We start from the raw sequence: 24028 nt of genomic DNA on the forward strand, positions 1-24028 counted from the left end.
GGCAAAAACGGAACGGAATTTCAGTCAAACACCTTCACGGTGAAAGTGCATCAGCAAATGTTGAGGGTGCAAATGATTTTTTTAAAATGCTTCCCGATTTAATAAAAAATTACAGCAATGAGAACATATTCACCGCCGACGAAAGTGGTTTATTGTTCAAGGCACTGCCCAACTCAACTCTAAGCATGCATAACGATCGACCGAAAGGATACAAATCAAGCAAAGAACGGTTGACGGTTTGCTTCCTATGCAATGCATCTGGGGACTACAAAAAAGCTTTCGTTATTGGTAAACCCAAAAATCCACGATGTTTTAAAAATGTCACTTTACCAGTTCATTACTTTTCGCAAAGTAAGGCTTGGATGACTCAAGACATATGGACATCGATACTGACATCTTTTGACAATGAAATCACACTGCAGAAAAGAAAGGTTATTTTATTCGTCGACAATGCCGCGCCCCATAAGTTAGTGCCTTTACAAAATGTAGATCTCCAGTACCTTCCAGCTAACAAGACATCAATTTTACAACCGCTCGATCAAGGCATTATCCACGCATTCAAAGCTTATTATCGTCAAATTATTGTAAGAAAGCAGATACTTTCTGTGGAGAGTGGAAGAAGCATTGAAGAGTTTGAGAAATCGATTAACTTGTTGACAGCAATTCAAATGATACATCGAGCTTGGTGGTTGGTGAAGCCCGAGACCATATCTAACACTTTTAAAAAGGTATGCCCATCCTTATTTTTTTACACAATATTTATTTTTTATTTATTTATACATAGTGCAAATTTTTCACCGAAAACTCCGAGATCGTGGAAGGCGACGACGAACTGGATCAGGAAAACATAATAATATTTAGTGAGCTACAACAAGAAGAGTTCAGAAATTTCGTTAGGATTGATAACAACCTTGCCTGCTACGGGGAATCTACCGACGAGCATATAATCGCAGAGGCCATACAAGGAGAAAATTCAATAATGGAAGACCCGTCCGATGATGAACCTCCTAATAGTGTTGCAGATAGCATTCCAAGCCATAAGGAAGTCATTGATTCCATTAATACTATCCGTAGAGCACTTATGCCTACAAATAAATGTATGCTCGAGATCGATAATATTGAACAGTATTATTTCGAACTCTCTAAATTAAACATTCAGTCGAAAATTACGGACTTTTTTAAAAATGATATGTAAATGAATTTGTGCATTCATTATATGTAGTGCATATATGCACATATGTATGTATGTATGTATGTAGAACCCAATAAGTGATACAAAATTCAGTAAAACTGTTAATGTATTGATCTCTGTACACTTGCAATTATTTTAAATAAATGAATTCTCAGTAGTTCTGTTGTTCTGTTAGAGGCACTAGTTATTGGGGATTTCAATATAAGCACAGGCAATGCTTATAAGCGGGATTTCAATATAAGCCCAATCAGTGCTTATAAGAGGGATTTCTATAAAGGCACTCCCCGCTTATAAGCACGGAAACTGGTGAATTTTCCTCGGTGCTTATATCCGGGAAATACTGTAATATACTTTCCTTCATTATTTACAATGTCTTCCCAACGTTTAGACAAATTTTTAATTCCCTGCTCAAAAAATTGTTTGTCCTTAGAGCCAAAAAACGCATCGATATCCCTTTTTATAGCTTCTTTTGAGGAGTAGTTTTTGTTACTCATATGTGATTAAAGTCCACGGAAAAGGTGATAATCACAAGGTGCAATATCCGGAGAGTATGGTGGATGCGGCATTAGCTCCCATCCGAGCTCGTTCAGCTTGCCTAATGTTTGCCTTGCGGTATGAGGTCTTGCGTTGTCGTGGTGAAGCAAAATTTTGCGTCTATTCTCTAAAGACGTTCGATTTTTGTTAAGTGCGTGATTCAAGTTTGATAGCAGATGGGAATAATAATCACCAGTTATCGGTTGGTTTGGTTCCAGAAGTTCATAATAAACAATACCGGTCATATCCCGCCAAATAGACAGGAGAATCTTCTTGGGGCGAAGGCCATCTCTAGGGGTCGGTTATGGTGTTTCATCTTTATCTAATCATTGGCGTTTGCGAACAGGCTTATTGTAAAGGACCCATTTTTCATCACCAGTAACGATACGGTTCAAAAAACTTTCATTTTCAAGCCGTTGCAGCAGTTGAGAACACACATTCACTCTCTGCTGAAGGTTGGCGACGGAAAGTCTATGCGGAACTCATTTTCCAAGCTGTGAAACCTTTCACAACTGAACCAGTTGCCTGTGAACTGTTCCATGCGATGAATTTAACCTCTGAGCTAACATATCGACTGTGAAATTTGGCTCATTTTCCACGAGTTCGAGCAAGGCGTCGGAGTTAATGACTTCAGGACGACCAGCGCGCGGGGCATCCTCTACGTTGCAGTTACCACTTCGGAATTTTGAAAACAACTTTTGCGCAGCGCTTACACTCACGGTATCTTCTCCGTGAACAGTGTTTATTTCTGCAGCAGCAGTTGTTGCATTTTTACCACTTTTATAAAAAAAAAATACAAAATATGCCTCTTATACGCGTTCGAATATTCCATTTTATTTTTTAACAACAAGTGCTTCTACCCGCGATTAAAATCACTTGTTGAATGCACAATATATCAAAGAAAATATAAATAGTTCCGCGAATAATTTTTTGTCTGCAAAAATCGTACAATCGAAATTATGGGTAAAATACGTACGAACTTATGGACTGATCTGATACTTTTATCTCTTCCTGATTAGTCATTTCACATTTAAACGGGGCTAAATTTGTTATAAAATTTGCTTTATTTTTAAGAATATCGGATACTGATTAAAATCGCCATAAAACTATGATTATGTATTACGTATGTGTTTATAATTATTTTATTACATACTTAGATATGCTGAAATTATAATGCATATGTTGTGGTTGATCGACCCTCGCATTTGAGTCAGGCCTTACATTTTACAAACAAAATTAATGCACAAATAAATCTTTTGACAATTACAAACAGTTAAAAGTTCGTAAGGTATTACAAATACGTGCATATATTTATGCGATAAAGTATCTTTAATTCATTCGTTTCATAAGAAATCAATTGGGATATGATTTTTAGCTTCGACTAAAATTAATTATTCTAATCTATATACCGAACAGGAAATTTCGAAATAATTATTTTTATATGCTTATTTCCAATTTTTTTTTAAATATTTGTTCTTTTATGTTTTTCTAAGCAAAAAATGATATATAAAAAAACATAAGAGAATAATATTTATTGTACGAGATAAATTTGCAGTCGATTAAAAAAACAAAATATTGATTCTTGGACGAGCATTAAGCAATTCTGTCAAGGCGAATCCACAGAAGATTTCGCTATAGCAGATTTGATGCTTTTTTCTTGCGTTTTACTGGTTAGAACGTCGGAGTGCCCCGCTTCTTTGTTGCTGCCTTATTAGTTTGTTGGCATACTCATGGAAATTTTGGCAATCAGACTACCAAATTACAAAACCAAAATGCATGTAAGTGTTCTTGCTGCTCTAGCGAAGTCACCTTCTAAGAATTCACCTTGCAAATTCCGCCAAAGACAGTTACAATAAAATTCGTGACCAAACCCGAAATTTCATATTCTTTCTGTTGGAGCAGTATAAGGCAATTTCAACAATAATCGCTTTCACGTCATCTGCTGCTCATGAGGCAAATAATTTCTAACAATTGTTACAAATGATCAAGTTTTGGTGTTCATGTATCCAATCAACTTGTAAAGTAGGGGAAAGTGAGAGAACAAAATGACATCTCATTTTGAGGGGAAGTTGCAAGTTTTTACTGGTTCTTTACTTGTAAGAATTTATATGTGAGAAAAACAGTTGATCGTAAAGTAAAAATAAGCACGAATTCAAATTAGCGAATTGCAATTGCTAATAGAATGTCTTGCATCCGACAGCGGTGATGAAATGAAATAAATTATTGTAGAGAAAATAAAATGTGATTTCGAAGCTCGTTATTTTGCATTTTATTTGCTTTATATTTTTCAAATTTAATACGCGGTAGCTCAACTGAAAATTTTTTAATTTTGGTGATTTTTCCTGCCAACAATTTAATCAGCTGTTTGTAAAACTTGCAAATTGTTACTGGTTTTGCGTTCATGTACTTTTTTTTGATATTTTTCTCTTCGCGAGAGAATTCTCAGAAATTCAGTTACTGGATAATTTTTACATGAACAGACCTATTATTAGCCAGCAGCAATCATCCAAATTAGTGTTTGATATCTGCCTTATACTGCTTTAAAAATTTTTAGTATGAAAAACATTTTCAACGGCATAGTTTTTAAGAAATAATTGTAATTTTCTACACAAATACCAAATTATACATAAACATTTAATTAAATTGCATACAGAAGAAAGTATTACTAAACATGGTTTTTTTTTGTTTTTGGATTGCGATACACTCTTATACAACTAAACACGTCTTCTGCACTTAAACATATACATTTCATACTGAATGTAATAATTATAAATATGCATGTACGTATATAGTAGAATATTTTAATTAACTTTTCGAAGGATTGAACATATATGTACGTTTAAAGTGATACATTTAAAGAAAAATATGGTAACTATTATAAACAATGCGCTTGATTTCATTTCTTTCCTCTCCTTACATGACGTTACATCTCCTATTCTTAGCGGAGGTTACGGAAGTATCTGCTGTGACGGCTGGAAGTTCGTGTATATCCAAGGACTTTGCTTCAATGCCCTCCTTTAAGTCTATTTCATCACCCTTCTCCATGCCGCATATCTCGTCAACCTTCATAGGCGAATCTGTCTTGGGCGCAGTTTCAGCGTCACTTTTCTTGCCCACCGTCACATCTTCGGTGGCAGTCTTCTCCTCACTTTCGGCGCCTTCGACGATCTCTTCTTCGATTGAAATGCCGGAAACATTTTGTACTTCGGCCTCTTCATCATCGTCTGCTAGTTTGGAGCTTAACTTCATCGGCGTACTACTTTGTATGGTAGCTTTCGAAAGACGTGAACGCAGCATTGTTATTGGCGAAGAGACCACACTAAAGAAAGAATACATATCCAAGCGTGCACGTTTTGGCGGCGAATAGTCAGCAGCATCGGTATGCATCTCTATGGTTGATTGTGATTGTTGTGGTGGTGTACGATCGCGTTTGCGCCCACGACCGAAGAACGAAAAGGACGAGCTATTCGGCACCTCAGATCCAACTGTGACATTCATGCTAGTATTGGTGGTCGAACTGACATCCAATTCGGTATTAATACGACGATAAGATTCACGAAATTGCGAGTTGCTTTGGAATTTCGAAGGCGTATATTCGTTTATTGGGCGTATGCTGCGACGTCCACCGATCTGTGTGAAAGTGCGTGGCGCACTGTTGCGATCCGGTAAACTGCCAGTATTCTGTATATTTATTGGGATCTCTGACTTGGCAGCGGTAGTTGGCAATTTCACCTTTTGTGTTGATTGCAAAATCTTGCCTGGAGTCGAAGTGGCGACGGGTGGTTGTAATTGGGAGACAACAGCAGGAGCAGCTGCTGTGGAAACCGAGTTCTTCTGTGGTTTTACTGGTGACGACTCTACGGCGAGCGATTCCATCTCGGCATCGTCTATGACAGTGGTAACAGTCTTGGTGCGCAGCGAAGCACTCGATTTTTCCACTGCTTTTGTGGGTGTGTTGGCTCCAGATGATCTATTCACACCTTTTGTCGGTGTAGCGCTCGACTTGGCCTGTGAAGCACTTGAACGGACATTTGGTGTTGCCACTTCAGTTTTTGTTTCATCGCTTTTGTTAGGTTCGGTCTTCTCTGTTTGCTTTTTCTCAGCCTCGGCTGCAGCCGTGTCATGGCGACGGGATCTTGTTTCTTTTTCGATTTTCTCGATAACCTTTTCCTGTCCATTCTCTTTTTTCTTTTCTTTCTCCTTCTCTTTTTCTTTCTCCAAGTCCTTTACATCTTCTTTCACGACCGGCGTAGCAGTTTTCTCATTTGACTTTGTAGTCAACTTGGCGGTGGCATTACTGTTCGAATTTGTATTGCCCGACTTGGCATTGGTGCCATTAGCATTACCATTTTCTTGTTTATCAGCGCCATTCTGTTGTTTTTCCTTTTCACCACCATTAGTGGAATCTTTGCCGGTGCCATTTTGAGATTTCTTTTCATCTACTTTTTCATTTTTCTTTGTAGTCTCATTGTTAACGGATTGCTGCTGCTGCGGCTGCTTCTTTTCTGTATGCTGAGATTTCTTCACTTCTTTTGTATCGTTAATAGTAGGCTCGACCTTCTGACTAGCAGAATGCTTATCATTTTTAGCACTAGCGCCATTACTTGAATTAACGTTGGAGTCTGCAGATTTGCCACTATTTTGATTGTGCTGCTTACCGCCAGAGAGCGAGAGTGGTGCACGTCGCGGTTGTTGTGTTGCTGTCTTAGCCGACATGTTGATTAGTAGTGATTATCCTGTGATATCCTTAGAGTATCTAGAAAAGATAAATGCAAATACATAATTCAATTATTTTAAAATAAGTAAGGATTTTAGTAATAAACTACGTTACAACGCACCTCTTTGCCCACCCACCTTAAAAAAATGTCTCATTGAAAGTGAAAATAAGTAACCAACCAGTTACATTTTCCACTATAATCTGTATTTAATGTATTCTGTTTACAGTCTCTGCTATGCTGTGTGACTAAAACAAACACATATAGAAATATTTGATAAATTATTTAGACGCGTGGGACAAACAAGACAACTATGTAGTTCCTCTGGTATGCGTACGCCTCAGTTCAATTGAACTATGTAGTTCCTCTGGTATGCGTACGCCTCAGTTCAATTGAATAAGAGGCTTATCTTAGCGAGATAATAAAAGCACTTCAACGCTGTTAGTAAAGAGCGCAATTTACAGCTGCTCTTACAACTTCTGTAGAACATTGCACTATCTTTAAGTCTCGATAGAAGTACAGTGGCGGGCAAATAAAAATATACAAAGAAAATTTTATAATCTATTCACCATGCAACCATGGGACTATAAGTGATCTGGGCGCGGGGCATAATGACCTCGAATTATTGGTAATACTATGTTGCTTGGGCAGTTGGCTTTGATAAATGGGTTCAGCACGTAAAGTTTACTTCAGGAATGTGTAGTAGGGTGGCTGATGAATTTTGCTACATTAAGAAACTCAAATAACTTTTTTTTAGTGTATGGAAATCATTTATTTTTTTTTTTCAAGTTGAAGGTCATTAAATTTTATTAAATGTAGCGTAACTAGTTTTAAAAATAATTGAATTTAAATGCCCCCCATGCTCGTTGACACAAGTGCGGCATTTTAGTAAAAAGTTGTTCATTGCTGCTTTGAGAGTTGCGACAGGAATATCCGCAATTGTTGCCCGAATGGATTGTTTTAGTTCATCCAAATTTGTTGGCTTTGTTTTATAAACTTCTTGTTTACATAAACCCCACAAGAAAAAGTCAGGTGCAGTAAGGTCAGACGACCTGGGGGGCCAACGAAATTCGGAGTTTCTTGAAATCAGTTTATTGGGAAATTTTCGTCGCAACTCTGTCATAACAGTCTGGGCTATGTGAGACGTTGCCCCATCTTGTTGAAACCACACAGAGTTGAAAGGAATTCTCTTTCGGCGTAGTTCTGGATAGAAAAATTCTTTCAGCATTTTCAAATAACGGTCTCCAGTAACCATTTGAATTTTGTAGGGAAATAAGTCTAAATCTTTGTGCATTATTGTTTGCAAAGACTGTCGGCTGACACCAAGTTGAGCAGATAAGCTTCTTGCTGAAACCCTTGGATTGCTTTGTATAGCTGCAGCTACAGCAGCGATCGTTTCCTCCTTCCGAACTGGTGGGTTTCGATGATAAGGCCTTCTTGCGACTGTTCCTTGCTCAGCAAAATTATTCACCAGCCTCATTATGGTCCATCTGCTCGGGGGATCGCCGCCAAACATCCGCCTGTACTCTCTCTGTACCAAAACTACGGACTCCAGTGCGTGATAGCGGCGGACTATCCAAATTCTTGTTTGCGTGTCCCAGTTATCTATTTTAATAAATTTTAAAGATCAATCTGCAAATTAAAACAAAAATAGAACAGATAACTTAAAAAGAAAAAAAGTTATTCAATTTTTTTTTTGGTAGCGGCTTTCATCAGCCACCCTGTATGATCCCATAAATTAACCATTTGGGAACGGAGAGGTATTGGAGTGCGCAGTAAAGAAAATATTACGTTAAACGTTATAAAAACTAAGGCTTTATTTAACACAAGAAAAAAAGTCTGATAAAATCAAAAAATAATAATAAGACTGCTGATTCCTCTGGCAGTGGCCCTCAGAGACTGAATCGAAGAACTGAAATTCGTTGAGTCTACCGTTCTCTCACATCGTAAGTTTACATTATAAGAAATATACAATAAGTCTTCATCATATCTAATGGCCCCCTAATGTCTTTGAATGAAAACGTGACTCTTTTACTATACCTATGTGTATCTTATCGCTCCGACCGACAGACGTCGCGAGCCTAACAGCTACGAACTAATTTGGGCCGCTAAATGCCGACATGCGACAATGGATACATACGACTACGGTTATGGTTACGGTGTTTACAGTGATGCCCATATGTTTGATAAGAACAGCTGATTGCAATGGTTACGGTTATGGCTACGGTACGGCATCTCTAATTGCAGCTCAGGAGAGGAGACATTACCTTTTCCAAGACCATTTAATGTCTGTGGACCTATAAATGGTGAGGCCGCACCTTTCATGGCTAATTTATCTATCATTTCGTTCCCAGTAATTCCTATGTACCCTAGAAGCCATGGAATACGTACTTGCTTTGACCTAAGATATTCAGCTTATCAAGACTTTCCAGCACCAGCTTTGATATAACTTAGAAAGAGTTGGGAGCATTTATTGTTGCCTGGGTGTCATAACAGAAATAGTACCCCTAGCTTTCCCCCAAGACAGTCAGGCCTAAATTAAAGTAATTTTAAGTATCCATACAAGTGAATGTTCAAATTTTCACGCGTTCACTGTAGGTGTCATTGCATTTCACTGAATTAAAGCTCATAAGGAGCAAGTAAGAACCAGCGACTCTACTATTGTTGTTGGTGTGTACTACGAAATGCATTAGGGTGCCTCGATTATGCTGTTACGCAGAACCGTTATAACACACTTTTATTAAGTCGGGTTGTATGTATGTATGTAACGGAAGCTTTGAGCTTAATTTTCACTGGCTTCTAAAAATCTGATCGACTTGAAATTTTGCATACTTATCAAGGACCCATGACAATGCAATAATTTGATAAAAGTTTTCCATTATTCTTATTCTGGCAATCCTAGAATTAATATTTTTTTTTAACACACTTTTATTAGGTCGGGTTGTATGTATGTATGTAACGGAATCTTTGAGCTTAATTTTCACTGGCTTCTAAAAATCTGATCGACTCGGAACACACAACATAGATGATTAGATGGGAAACTCTTTTTCTCGTGAGAGCGCTGAAAAATGTGCATTTTTTATAACATTTGCCAATATTGCCACACCGGTAGAAACATGAATTGGGTATTTTTTTAAAGAAAAATAGGGAATTTTTAGTTTCCACACCACCATTGAGGTTAGTATTTAGTGTGCGGTTGTGTAATAGTATATTACTCGTAAACATCTACATATACTAAAAATAAAACAGTTAAAAAAACTAAAAAACACTAATTTGAATTACTCTATTTGTATCTTAATTTTTGTTATAATTATGTTCTGAGGTAGTTGACTATGACTGATCGTTCGATTTGCTATTACTTCATTATAGGTCCCTTTGCCATTAAAATTTATTTTCTACTTTTTAGTTCGATTAGCAATAAAAGCGTGTTTTTTAGTTTTTTTAAACTATTTTTTATTATGTTTACGTACAACCCTTACAAATATTAGTTTGGGGAAAAAGAAATATTTTACTTTTGTGTCAAATGGTTTAAGCTGTTTTATGGTCGATCTTTAGCGCTTGGGTGATGCTACGACTACTAACACGCCGGTCAACTTCGATTATTTCTATGATTTTATCGACATTTTTTTTAACATCCTAAACGGAATCGACGAAACCAAAATTGCACATAATTTGCCGTATCGGCACCATAAACACTATTAACAATTTCAGCCGCCTGTATTGCGTTTTGGCTTTTTTCAAAGAAAAACTGTAAAATGTACCGAATTTTCTCTTTGTTGATTTCCATTGTTAACACCCTGTAACTCTCATCTTTGTGCAAAAATACAAGTAAAAACACTATTCTTCTTCCTATTTTATGACCGGCAACCTTGGTGTGAGCTTTACAAGCAGTCAAGTGAGTGATGGTGTGAGTTTTTGGCCTTTTTGGTTGAGCGCATTGCATTTTTTATGCATTTATGTTTCATAAAATGGCGTTTCGGAACCAGGTGATCTAAGCTGTGGGCATTTTTTGACAACCGACTGAGAGTGGTTTTTACTTATGGATATGTACAATGCTCAAAACTTAATGGAACAAAGAAAACACAGCAAAAGAATTTTTTTAGTGTGAAATGTCACAGCCATATACCGAGGAAATAATGAATTTCTTTTTACCCCAAACTATTGTAAGATTATCATTTTTTGCACAAGTGCGTGGGTATAAGAACTCAATTTTTTAAGTATTTTCCGTTCGCAGATTTTTTTTTAAATATAATGAATTGCATAATTCCGTTGGCCAAATAGTTTCACTTTTTTTTTGTATGAACAGGGATGCACCCTAATGTACATACACATGTACATACATATATAACAATGCTACTGCAAAGAGTACAATGAATGCGGTTATAATTTGTTCATAGTAAAAAAAAAATTGAAATATTCACGATTGAGAATGGAATGTAACTTAATCTGCATACTGGTGTTAGATGTATACATATTTTTTGCTTACATATGTATATTCAAACAAATGGTATGTAAGTTTATATACTTTATATAATTTTGGACGTCGCTTCGGCTTTCAAAGCAGCTCAAAACTTTTTCAAAAATTTCGTTTCCTGGCATTCCCACGACAGTCCATTCTACAATACCGGAATGAGCCCGATTTACATACATATATCCGGCCCAAGACTTGTCACGCCAGCACAATTCCCTTTACATGTATGGAGGGAACAACAACAACCTTCTTTTTGGTATTATGCTATGAACTATATTTTTATAAAAAATAGTGGTTTTTATAATTTGGCTATTCATACATTGTGTTATTCAAAAGTGTTCAATAGCCGATGATATAGCTGAAAATATAGGAAAGAATTCATACAAACTTTACATTTAAAATGCTTAATAACCCATGCCGAATGGCTATCTAGTTGCAGTATGTACGAGGGTTGCCTCTTATATTTTACGCCTTTGCAGCACTACGTGTGCTGAGCTGTAATTCGATATTTTTTAACGAAAAAATTATTATTTTTTAGCAGAACTTTTTTTGTGTGTTTTTTTTAGTGAGTGAAAATTCAACTCGCCCGAAAGATGAAATTATCTCGTGAAAAACTTCATACGATGATTTATTACGATTTTCGACGTGAATTATCGAGACAGGGGAGTGCATTGATCAAGGTCGTCGATAATTGCAGGACGAATTTCGTGAAGCCCGTCTAAAAACGGTTGTTGTGCCCCAAAAAATGGTTGCTGTGCGTCAGTTGATAATGCAAGATCGTAATGTTGCATATTCGCAGGCAATAGCATCCTTCGGCAATAGTGGGGCCAACATACATTCAAATTTTGCATGTTTATTTGGTCACCAAGAAGACTTGTTCTCATTGGATATGGCATAATTTGACAATTGCCCAAAAACAGACGCGTGTCGATTGGTATAAAGAAATCTTGAAGAAATTCAGCCGCTGCGGTTCAAAGCACGTCTATGACATCTTAACACGTAACGAATCTTGGATCGATGCATATGAGCGGGAAACAAAACAGCAATCGGCAGTATGGGCGAACTTAATCCAACAAAAGGGGATCGCGAAAGGAGGACGCCAAAGTAAATGGTAGTCGGTTTTTTTTTTCAAAAAAAAAAAACTGGTCAGGTCGCAACTGCACCACTAGAGAAACTTAAAATAGTCAATTCTGAGTGCTACACAACCCTTTGTTTGCCAGAAGTTTTCGGAGAATTACTAAGACGAAACATTCTTCACCAAGACAATGCGAGCTGTTGTTGTAGCCGTGCGAGCTCTCACGCACCGGACCACATAAGGAAGTTTTTGAGCACTCAAAAGATCGAATTAATGAGTAATTCACAGCCCTAATGTGGCACCGAATGATTTCTTTTTGTTGCCGAACATCAAAAATAAAATGTGAGCTCAACGTTTTTCAACGCCAGAAGAAGCCGCTGAAGGCTTTAAAGAGCTCGTGACGAAAATGCTTTGAAAATTAGATCAAGCAAGTGCAGACTTTCAAGGAGAATATATTGAAAAACAGTAAAGCCATTTACAATATTATTTTACTATTTTCATTACTGGGCGCATAATATAAAAGGCAACCCTCGTATAAGAAAATACCTAATAACTACCTACAGAACTGAAATCGCCCCTATTTCCGGTGCTATAGAAACAATGCAGCCAAATATTTTATACATACACACATCATTTCATAATGGGGCTTGCCAAAAAGCAAAATATATTCGTATATTTGAAAACAGTTCTGCCTGAATAATTACCAGCGATATACTCCATTGATTTCCTGTTACGGTGAGGCAAAATTTTTAAAGCAAAGGCATATTTCTACAACAATAGCACAAAACATTCCTCGTAAATTTTTTGATAATGCTGAAATGGCAGTCCTTGGTCGAATATACCTACATCCGGGTCGTTCCGGTAACGTAGAACCAACTGTCTTGGGAACGGTTCGCCCATAGTAAAAAGAGAGTAAACATTTATTCAATTATATATTTTTCTCTTATATATACAGTCCTGTGCAAAAAAAACCGGACAGCTAATTTACCCTATTTAAATTTCTATAGCTTGAGTATAAAGCTTCTTGGCGGTAAGTAGCTTTTTTTGTGTATAAATAGAACAGTTTTGAATTAATTTGTATCATAATTTAACCAATAAGTGAAATAGTTGATACGTGGCAAGTGTTAATATCAAAAATATGCCAAGATCGAAGCAAATGGGAGCTGTCGTTAAGGGGCAAATTATTGCACTATCACAGCAAAAATTGTCCGTACGTCAAATTGCTGCTAAAGTAGGCTTCAGCAAATCATCTGTTGCCGATTTTTTAAAGAAATTTGCAGAAACGGCTTTAACGGAGCCAAAGAAAGGTTCTGGACGACGAAAAAAGACGTCGCCTGCTAAAGACCGGGCGATTAAGCGGATATGTATCCAGGACCGTTTCAAATCTTCGGGATGGATGCAACTGGCGTCGAAATAGATTCATCTACTGTGCATAGGATTTTGATAAATGCCGGTTTTGTAGGAAGACATCCCGCAAAAAAACTGTTTGTTTTGAACAAAAAAAAAAATGCGTCAAAAACGATACCAATGGGCCAAAACTCATGAAAACTGGACTGTCGAGCACTGGAAGAATGTGATTTTTTTGGATGAATCCAAGTTTAACCTCTTTGGATCGGATGGTATCCACCATGTGAGGCGCAGATCTGGCGAAAGATATAAAACTGGATGCATACTGCCTACTGTAAGACAGTCAGTTGGTAGAATGGGGCTGCTTCAGCTATGACGGAACGAAAGCACTGACTCTTATTGATGGTCGGGTGAACGGAGATGCTTACATTTCAATTTTAAATAGGCATTTAATACCTGTCATTGAGGAGCAGTTTTCTCTAAGAACGGACGTTATATTTCAGGATGATTCTGCGCCATGCCACCGATCTCACAAAGTAAGTTATGATTTTTTTTAAATCTCCCGAGTGTTTTGTTTAAATGTCAAATCAAAAAACCCATGATTTATTCCTTATTTGTTGCAGGTAAAAAAATTTATGGAAAAAAAAAACGGAATTGTCCAATTGGAATGGCCGGATAACAGTCCCGACCTAAACCCAATTGAGAACCTTTGGACCATTGTAAAGAAGCAGGCAGCTGAAAAAAGCCGAAGAACAAAACTGACATGGATAACATAATGGACACTTGACACAACGATATTTCGGAGGAATTGTTGCAAACCCTGGTTAAATCAATTCCGAGACGTATTAAAGCGGTAATTAAGGCGAAAGGCGGTGCGACCAAGTATTAAAACTTCAAATTATAACATTTATAATGAAATAATTAATTTTGTTTTGAATTAATTAGCTGTAAGATTATATAATAAGGATAAACTAATAATAAAACATTCGTTATTGACTATGCTAAAACAAATAAAGTATGAAAATATTGAAAAGACGTATGAAATTTATTGATTTTATTTCATACTTTTGTATTAAAAACACAATGGAATATAACCACATTCAAACATATTTGATAAAATCCATACTACTTCAAAAAATGGAGTTTTCAGACTGTCCGGTTTTTTTTGCACAGGACTGTATATATAATTGGAGCATATACCCTTTTTGGGTGTTTGGCCGAGCTCCTCCTCTTATTTGTGGTGTGCGTCTTGATGTTGTTCCACAAATGGAGGGGCCTACAGTTTTAAGCCGACTCCGAATGGCAAATATTTTTATGAGGAGCTTTTTCATGGCAGAAATACACTCGGAAGTGTGCCATTGCCTGCCGAGGAAAATGTTTTTCTTAATTTTGGTGTTTCATCGAAATTCGAACCGACGTTCTCTCTGTGAATTGTGAATGGTAGTCACGCACCAACACATTCGGCTGTAGATTGTTAATATCGAATTTCTTAATACAGCTCATAATTGAATCGTAAATTACCATCGACAACTTGATTTAAATAATTCAAGATAACGTGGAAATTCGTGTTAAGAAAATATATAATTCGACAAAAATCTAGTAGTAGTAATTGTTTTATTTCAACACGATTTTCAATCCTTATGAATTTTTCTTGAATCTCATAGAGGAAAGAGAGTGAGATTTTCCAACGCATGTACGAAGAGCCTTTTAATTAGTGTCAGGAAAAGTCTCTGAGACTCGGTAGATTTTGCTCTCACCATTTAATAATTTATTTCTTATTACATATTAACAAATTAAAACGTGTAAGCACGAAATAATTTTTTAACTGAAATATAAAAAGAATTTTTTAATATTGTTTCCACCAATTGTCTTTTTATACGTATTTTTTGGGAACGTATCTGTCGTGTAAAAAGAGAATTAGTTGTAAATTGCTTTGATTTGACTTGAAAATTGCTCAAGTCGTACGCTATCAAGCGTTTCTAGGCATCATAACATATGCCAAGCCCTCAGTAACGACAGCATATGTTACATACATATACATGTATACATATATAATTGTACATAATAAGTTTGTATGCACTTTTATGAAAATATGTATAAGAACAACGAGAAAAATGTACATAAAATTATGCCGTAAATACCTACATACACAAATATATACATACGAACAGTTTCTGTTGCCGTTTTTTCTCAACTATAGCCAACCAAACAGAAACAACATTGACCGTAGGTAAAGAAGACAGCAACCTAGTGCAACATAGCAGAAGCACCGTTTAGCTTGCCGGTTGCCTAGTTGAAATGACGCGAAGCGGCGTGGAGTGGCACGGCGGGAGGGTAAAAAAACTAAGCCAGGAAAATGAGCAAAACAAAAATGGCGAGAAAAACAAACAAGTTATCGCCAGGCAAATAACTCATTCGTTATTTATTTTTTTCGTTCTGATAGTTTGTGCGCTACAATCGAAAGGTTACAAGCCTTTCAACACGAGTGAATTGTGACGGTTTCAGAGCAGGTAAGAGTATTTAGAAGGTTAGGTTGGTTTCAGTTCCAACAATACTGCATATCAAAACGTCTGTATGTATGTAGATGGTGGAACTAGGAAGAACGTTTAAAATCGAAATATTAAATACTATATATAATTTGTTTGTAACGCTAGATACTATTGTATATATGTATGAACATACATAGTGTTCTTTACACTTCAAAATTATGCATTCCATACCATTAACTCAGAATATTCTAATAAGAATATTATTGTTTTAGTTTTTTAATGATGTTTTGAGATTGAATATGAGATAAACGAAGTTCCCACATAGACCCCGAAAAATCAAAGTAGATAGATAGGTTAGATGGCAGGAGTACCACGGGTACACTGCAAGTAGTACTAGAGTGCCGTTCTGATACCATAATGTAGGCCACAGCCTGCGAAAAATCAAACGAACCCGAAAATAGATCCGTCCAAGGTCTCTCCATTTAGCAGCTTTCCCCAATAATGTATGGGATATGTTTCATGTTGCTACAACCACAAACACATACAAACACCTTGACGCAAAATTAACACCAATGAATTTGATGGTTTTTTTAATTCCGGTCAGTGGAGATAATGTTGTTGTTGTAGTAGAATAAACACTCCCCATAAATTTATATGGGGAATGTTGCTGAAGTGACAGTCCTTGGCCGAATGCGTAGAACCGACTGTCGTGGAAACGCATGGAGTGAAATAATCGAAAGTGGCTCATTCTGAAATGCAACTGCGATGTTTTCAGTACTTTTACCCGTGGCTTGAATTATTGCACTATACTTAGCGCAGCATGTCTTTTGAAAAAAATACAACGAACGCCGACTCAGATAATACAAAAAAAATTATTATATTCTTGGTACAAAATTTAAATTGTTATATATGGGCCGATGGTTTTAGCTGAATATTTGCAAAGTATAATCGTTCCCATAGCGAACATATACTGAGAAATTTCTCAGAATGCGTACGTAAGGGGACATTAATTACGTACGTTTGACATTTTTTTTTATATACGCACATAACTCTGCTCCTAATACCAACATCACACACTTTCTAACTTATTCTCTCCTGACATTTCCTATTTATATTCCCACATCTCTTTTTTACATTTCTTAATTTGCCCCCTTACAAACTGATCTTTTCTTTACCGACATTATCTAAACCAATCTAATTCCCTTTGTTACATAACAACAACAATTTACATTTTGACTCTCACTATTAGTTTTTAAGCTCATATTTATTAAGTTAGTTGTAAGAATTAAGTAACCTTGGAAACATTAATAAAGCTACCTTCGAAAATAACAGATTATTATTATATGAGAGAAAATGGCTAGCATTTTATTATACCAAATAAATGGGCTATAAAACCGCAAGCCAAGAAATCTTCTAAAAATTATAATTGCGAAGATTGAAATTTTGGCGAAACAAAAGTAAACTGGTCAAAATGTCCCATATATATTTAATGTCCATGAGTGTATGAGTGGATTGCATATATATTTATATATATGAATACACATTTATAAGCATAAATAGAAACTGCATACGACAGCTGTCTGTGCAAATGTATGATTGTTTCGGTGTTAGACTTTTTGTTGTTGATAGCTGCAGAAAAATGTATAAATAGTTTGTGTAAACGTCGCCTGAAATGCAACATAAATATATTTTAGTAAAATCCGATCAGTGAACCTGCCCTCGCAACATTTCGCTGCATACAAAAGCAAATAAAAAGCCCTATGCATCTGAATGTGCTTGGAATAGTTAATTTTAGGGTGGGGACGTAATAGCCGGAGCCGGCAGAATGTGCCTACGACACTCGTTGTAAGGCGTACAAAAGCGAATGTTACTACGCTACAATGCAGAAATACAAAAAAGAATTGGCTTATTTTCCTACCCATGAACGATCTAGTAGGTATCGTACAACCGAGGTTGTTTTTAAGCTAGTCACTAGATTTTATTAGTTTTTTTTTTTGGAAAACTTTAGTTAGCCCCTATCTAAACATGGATAATTATATATTATATTACATAAGCTGTCATAAACTATAAGCAAAACTAAATTTAAAAATTTCTTCTTGAAACTAAATTTCACATCCACCCTAGGAATATAATTGAAAGTAGTTGCTGGAGGCGCCAAGGGGTGCACGAAAAATAGCACAATTATCCAATGTGTAGATTGAGAAAATAAATATGGAAGTGATTCCAGCTACTCAACGAAAGAGCCGTTAAAGTCTTGCTGCGTCAATTAGTCAGGCAACGAAAAACCTATGCAACATCAAGATGGTTTTTATATGTTAAATACATACATGCACATACATATGCACAGAGCGCATACATACATATATGCAAGAACGATCTACACACAGTAGTGTGCTTCCATTTGTTGGGGGGATTTTTTCATCTTTCACTTTTTGTTTTCATTGTTGAATTCGTAGCACAAACTTGTAAATAATGAGAGACGAGTGAAAACGACGCGAATTCACAAGTTTATAATAAAACGGCGTCTTTTATTTTCATACACAATTCTGAAGTTAGCAAATAATTTCACTTCATATAAATAAATTATTTACATGAACTTCGCTTTTTTGTGCTCACGGGGTTTTTCCCCATAGCCTCTGCTTCCCAATTAGATTCGCCATCAGTGTAGCACACAAAGGAGTCGCTAGACTCGGGCCTGCTGCGTTTTAAAAATGGCGGTTCGTCGCTTTCTTGTTGGCCGTTTTTTTTTTTTATTAGAATACTTTTTATCCCTCAATGAGGTTATATTCATATTTGCCTTTTAAAGATTTTACATTTTTTCCCAACTTTCCTGCACATAAACCGCATCATGCACTTTTAATGCTTCACCGCTCCCGGCAAATTAATGCAACACGAAAAAGAGTTATGTATATTTAAACAAATTCCCTACCTCAACATACATTTATCAGACGCTCCTCAACATGAAGCACTCTATACCGCCAAAATTATGTAAAATCTTTTTAATTATTAACCATACAAACACTGCACACAAACCTTTTCTTTGTGTATTTTTAGTTATCCGTGTTTTATTACACCTTCTAGTTTATTATTCTTTTATCCCAAATAAAATGCAGATTTAACTTTCCGTTTACAATGCACTCATACAAGTCCGCTTCAAACGAAAACCACACCGCTACACATTCACAAGCAATGAAAGAATGGATGCAAACGTCAGAGAATATGTTCCACTATAGCGAATATCAAGCGTATAGATAATAACGCATGAGTACAGTTTAATGTAGCGAAGACCTAAACCTTTGTGAAGAGTTGGTTAACATGGGAGGTGGATTGCAGAATAGCCACATCGCATGATAATTCTTTAATGTTGTGATGGTTTCAAAAGTGAATGGCATATACGGAAAAATACTTATTAAATTTGTAATGGGGAATGGTACTAAAAGTATTTACTCTTTTCTTTCTGCGAGAGTAAGGAATGTCCCTTTGCACTTACTTCCCATCGACTTTTACATTATTTCTATCGTAGCTCAAATTGCAATCAGGTTAAAGAAGGTTGGCCTCTGGAGCCAATTTCTTAAGGGACATGGTAGCATTTTCAGGCAGTTAACACCGTATTTCCCCGAACTTCGAACAGATCTCTCTATCCGCAAGCTAGAGTTTGAGGGTAGTGCTAGGGCAATCTTTCGAAATAGGCAAGATTGGATTGAGGGGAAATCTGGCCGAAGCTTGCATCTCTGTCTTCACTGACGGTTCCAAGATGGAAGCGGAAGTCGGAGCAGGGGTTTTCTCTAAATCAGCCAATTTATCTGTCATCTTTAAGGACTCAGAAAGTCCTTTAGATTGCTCGCCATTCAATTTCCAAACTCGTAAACCTACCGGTCACTGGACGTTCGGCACTCACGCGGAAAAGCTAGAGTCACCATTTAACCCCCATTGCAGAAGCTGTGGTGACCTTTTAGAGAAGGAGTCTGTTGAGCACTTTCTCTGTAAATATCCAGGTTTAACTACAACCATTTCACCTACCTACCAATGGGGTCGGTATACTAAGGTTTTATAGCTGAGTCAACATAACGACGGTTTGTAATAGACTAAGGGAATCGAATTAAATATAAACATATATAACTGGTGATTTCGGTTTGACGAGAGGTAGCGTGAGTAGGTAGGTGAGTTCAGAAAAATAGGTTTAATTGGGATACTCATAAATTTGGTAATGCGTTTACCAAAAAACGGTCGCTGTTTAAATCGCATAAAAAAAGGTGAGTGAGAAGTGTTAACTAAATCCGAATTTAGAACTGACTGCCGAGATAGCGATTTGCCACGTCTTACTTTCTAGTCGGCCTTTCATCTGAGCGAGTATAAATGAAAAAGTTCAGAAGAATAGGTTAAATTGGGATACTCGTAAATTTGGGAATGTGTTTCGCTGTTTCAATGGCATAAAACAAGCTGAGTGAGAAGTTTTAACTAAACCCATTTTTTGATTGAAAGTCCTTTAAAAATGAGTCATTCTCTATAAATAATGATATCGTCCAAATGTTTGTCGTGGCTTGGTAAGGCAAGTCAACTAATTACACGCATTCCTATAAGAAAAAAACGAAAAAAACAAAAAAAGAAAAAATCTGATTTTAATAATTAACTTTCTATTTATCTTAATGATGGCTCATTTTTGAAACACTATAAATTCTTCTAAAAAAATTTTATTTACACCTTCATTTTCCGCTTACTACTGTCTCGACGACGGGAAGTAAAAAAAAGAGAAAATCCACAAACAGCGCCAAAAATTAGCAGTAAATCCCAGGTAAATAAAAATTTTCAATTGGGATTTGTGCCCGCACTTCGCCATACATGATGCATTTTTCTCCGCAACAAATCGCTGGTAATTGTGCCATGATGGTGGTCAGCTTAACAGAAAACTCTTTATTTCCGTAAAGAACGCAACAGATATTGCGAGCGCTTCATTTTGTAGACTTTGTGGATTGGTGACAGCCTTGTATATTAATATTCTCTTGCTAAAAAATATTCGGGCAGATTCTGTAATTCACTTCAAGTGAATTTCAATGAAATTACCAGAAAAATTTCACCACTATAAAATATATTCACTGTGAACATGTAGGAACAGTTACGCTGATACTTACTGTGAATGTGTTTATGAATAAAGTAAGAAGAAGAAGTTACCAAAAGGCGCTTATAAACAAATTTGTATAATTTGAAAATCATTTAAATTTCATTTGAAGATGGCTGGAGACTATAAAACCTGTGATATTTGCAAAGATAAGACTAATTGCAATTTCGATCTGCTACTCTTTGGCGATTGGCAACAAAGCCGTGATATTGTCGTTCATTACTTCTGCTTGGTAAATACTTCACACACATTCAAGAATCAAAATGTTTACATACATGGATGTGTGCACTTTATTTTAGCTCCTCTCTACCAACTTGCCCCAAAGAGGGAAGGATTGTAGCGGCATTAATGGGTTTCTATTAAGAGATATTCGCAAAGAAATCAATGCAGCTGCCAAACGTGTTTGCTGCTTCTGCGGCCGAGCCAATGCCTCCATTCAATGCCATAAGTGCAACGATTACTTTCATATTTGTTGCGGACGTCAAAATCGCTGTCTCCTCACATTTCATGGTGATTTTCGTTCATATTGCGATGATTGCATACCAAAGACAGAACTCCAACCTGTTGGACTTAAGAGCCGACCATCAAGTTTTGAGCGTTGCAGCATTTGTCGCGAACAAATGGGTCTCTACAATGAGGTGATATTCATATTTGGCAAATGCTGTAATAAAGGGTATGCGCATAATGTATGCGTGCAAAAGTATGCACTGGCGGCCGGTTATTACTTACGTTGCCTTTGGTGTCGTAGCAAAGAATTCCGCGATTCAGTGCGGCTGCAGGGTGTTTTTGTACCCGACCGAGATGCACATTGGGAGATACAGAAGGATACGTATGTCGACTTGTATCGCGGACATAGAACCTGTAATATGGAAGTGTGTCTGTGCCCAAGAGGTCGAGATTATAACAAAGGTTCGGAAATAGTTTTTATTTCGTTTACATGAATAACAAAAATTACTACATCATTTCATCTTTTTAGGCAAATGGTCGTTGATACTTTGTTCTTTGTGTGGCAGTATGGGAGCGCATAATCCGAAATGCTTGTCAGGAAAGGAAAATGCTAAAGAACCGGTGTCTAGTTTCAAGTGTGCCACATGCGCGCGCACAGAGTCAACGGTCATAAATCGGCAGGAAGGATTACCAACTGAGAATGTCAACGACATTATTGATAAAAGCATTTTTATGACAAAAACAAATAGCAATAAGAGCGTAAATGCCGTACCCAATTGTATAGCTTCTTTCTCTGAGGACGATGACACGCAATCTACAGATAGTTTTGTCACAGTAATCCCGCTACAAAACTTGGAACTGAATTCATCAATAGGAAATTCTGCTGCAATAAACAGAAAAGTATACAACGCAAGTATTAACACTAGCGTTGAAGTCACGTGTCAGAAAAGTGATGATAAGTTAGAAATGATTGAAATCGATAGTTCCGATGAAGACACAGCAAATGTGGAAATACAAAAACTCACTACGCCTCCTCCGTCTAATACAGTTGATATGGCAGATGACGAAACACAAGTATTTGAAAGCGCTTGCCCTGATACAGAAGCTGTTGCAGAAACTTCACCTTCCCAACATCCCATTAGTTGCGATATCCAAGATGAAGAAACACAAATACTTGAAAGCGCTTGCCCTGATACAGAAGCTGTTAAAGAAACTTCACTGTCTCAACATCCAATTAGTTGCGATAGCGAAGTTGAAGGAACACAAATACTTGAAAGCTCTTGCCCTGACGCAGGTAAAACAAAAGCTGTTGAAGAAGCTTCACCGTCCCAACATCCAATTAGTCACAATATCGAAGATGAAGAAACGCAAGTATTTGATGTCTGTACTCCAAATATATGCAGCACAGTTGTAGTGGAAGAAGTATCAGCCACACAGCATACAGAATCGGAAAATACGACAGAACCATTTAGCCTCACATCAGTGCCGTGCATTGAACGTACGCAAGAAATAGCTTGCATCCAAAACACAAACCCAACGGATGAGAGTAATCAATCGCCGGTTGTATCTTCCTCTTCACAAGCTGAAGAGAACGAGGAGTGGATAAGTTTGGAGGTATTTGAATATGATGATGTTCAGGGAAAATGCATTGGTACTGCCACGGTGCGCATCAACTTGCGTGATGAGAGGTTCGCTGGCATGAGCTTGGAACACATTGAGCAGAACTCTAGTCAATTGTTGAGCGATGGCGATGTTATAGCGCGCAGTGATGACTGCGCCATTTTCGCTAAGATCGATGCTATAATTGCCGAATATGCGACATAGCGTTTAAAAGAAGTACTCGAAGTGAGAAAAAGAGACTTCAGTGATGTTTAAAAAAAAAAAATTTGTGCAGCATTGCTCTCTCCACTTAATTACTTAATTATTTTTATACAAATGTTGTTAAATCTAAATGAAAATTTTAAAAACTTATGACACCTTCAAGGTTTAGAATGTATTTATATGTATTTGCTAGTCCAAGGTCAAGTACAGACTCAGGGTGAAAATAATAAATACTCAAACGTTTTACCAAGTAATCAAACTACTTTTTTTCGTCTTTTTTTAATTTTCACTAATTTTCTTTATAAGAATATAGGTCCATTCCATAACAAATATAATAACTAAACAAAGTTAAATTAAAATTTAAAAGATTTATAAAAATTCAACAAATTTCCATAAAAATTTGAAATTTTTTAATAAAAATCTTTGAAAAAAAATTGAGTACGCAGTTTTATGTCCACTCAATTTTAGTGTAATAAAGTGAGTTTTTAAAATTGTTCAAAACTTTCTTGATAATTTTGATAAATATTCATGTAAAAAAAAAATTTTATTAAGGGGTTAGGGGTAAATGAATGAAAAAATGACGATTTTCAATGATTTTTTTTTTGCTAGTCAATTGCTTTATTTTACAAAATAACAACATAGCATTAATACATAATGTTTCGACTTGATTTTAGCAAAATTTCAAAAAACAAAAAATTAATAATTGTAAAAGTTATCGCTGTTTGTGTGAAGCCCGTTTCTGCAGAAGTCTCTTGCGTTGATCATCACAAGTCCTTGGAGATTCATCTAAAATCAATCGGACAAGAGAAATTTGTTTTATT

At 36.5% G+C, this 24028-nt stretch overlaps 3 protein-coding genes across 6 annotated transcripts; 2 read left to right on the top strand and 1 right to left on the bottom strand.

The window, feature by feature from the left end:
• The first annotated feature begins 346 nt into the window (after positions 1-346).
• Positions 347-1328, top strand: LOC128860295 (tigger transposable element-derived protein 6-like). The gene is made up of 2 exons (XM_054097740.1): positions 347-728; positions 785-1328. Exons 1-2 carry the CDS (start codon positions 363-365, stop codon positions 1193-1195), a joined length of 777 nt encoding a protein of 258 aa, XP_053953715.1. The 5' UTR covers positions 347-362; the 3' UTR covers positions 1196-1328.
• A 1443-nt stretch (positions 1329-2771) lies between these two features.
• On the bottom strand, positions 2772-19020 carry LOC128855720 (neurofilament heavy polypeptide). 4 transcript variants are annotated; one of them, XM_054090865.1, is made up of 2 exons: positions 18857-19020; positions 2772-6482 (listed from the first exon to the last, which is right to left on the bottom strand). In XM_054090865.1, exon 2 carries the CDS (start codon positions 6440-6442, stop codon positions 4640-4642), a length of 1803 nt encoding a protein of 600 aa, XP_053946840.1. In that variant the 5' UTR covers positions 6443-6482; positions 18857-19020; the 3' UTR covers positions 2772-4639. The 4 variants fall into 4 exon arrangements, with proteins under 4 accessions (XP_053946840.1, XP_053946842.1, XP_053946841.1 ...); XM_054090867.1 differs by lacking the exon at positions 18857-19020 and adding an exon at positions 18763-18850; XM_054090866.1 differs by lacking the exon at positions 18857-19020 and adding an exon at positions 18753-18850.
• A 1937-nt stretch (positions 19021-20957) lies between these two features.
• Positions 20958-23452, top strand: LOC128860304 (pineapple eye protein). Its single transcript, XM_054097752.1, has 3 exons — positions 20958-21171; positions 21239-21848; positions 21916-23452. The coding sequence occupies exons 1-3, from the start codon at positions 21052-21054 to the stop codon at positions 23208-23210; spliced, it is 2025 nt and encodes a 674-aa protein (XP_053953727.1). The 5' UTR covers positions 20958-21051; the 3' UTR covers positions 23211-23452.
• Positions 23453-24028: the final 576 nt, after the last annotated feature.

This window comes from Anastrepha ludens, chromosome 2, assembly GCF_028408465.1.
Source record: "Anastrepha ludens isolate Willacy chromosome 2, idAnaLude1.1, whole genome shotgun sequence".
Classification (NCBI taxonomy): domain Eukaryota; kingdom Metazoa; phylum Arthropoda; class Insecta; order Diptera; family Tephritidae; genus Anastrepha; species Anastrepha ludens.

Bases quoted from the DNA above. Each gene is read 5' to 3' on its own strand.
- LOC128860295 (XM_054097740.1), top strand. From the start codon at position 363: ATGACTCAAGACATATGGACATCGATACTGACATCTTTTGACAATGAA. The intron at 729-784 runs GTATGCCCATCC...ATTTATACATAG, and splicing joins TATCTAACACTTTTAAAAAG to TGCAAATTTTTCACCGAAAA.
- LOC128855720 (XM_054090865.1), bottom strand. From the start codon at position 6,442: ATGTCGGCTAAGACAGCAACACAACAACCGCGACGTGCACCACTCTCG.
- LOC128860304 (XM_054097752.1), top strand. From the start codon at position 21,052: ATGGCTGGAGACTATAAAACCTGTGATATTTGCAAAGATAAGACTAAT. The intron at 21,172-21,238 runs GTAAATACTTCA...ACTTTATTTTAG, and splicing joins TCGTTCATTACTTCTGCTTG to CTCCTCTCTACCAACTTGCC. The intron at 21,849-21,915 runs GTTCGGAAATAG...TCATCTTTTTAG, and splicing joins AGGTCGAGATTATAACAAAG to GCAAATGGTCGTTGATACTT.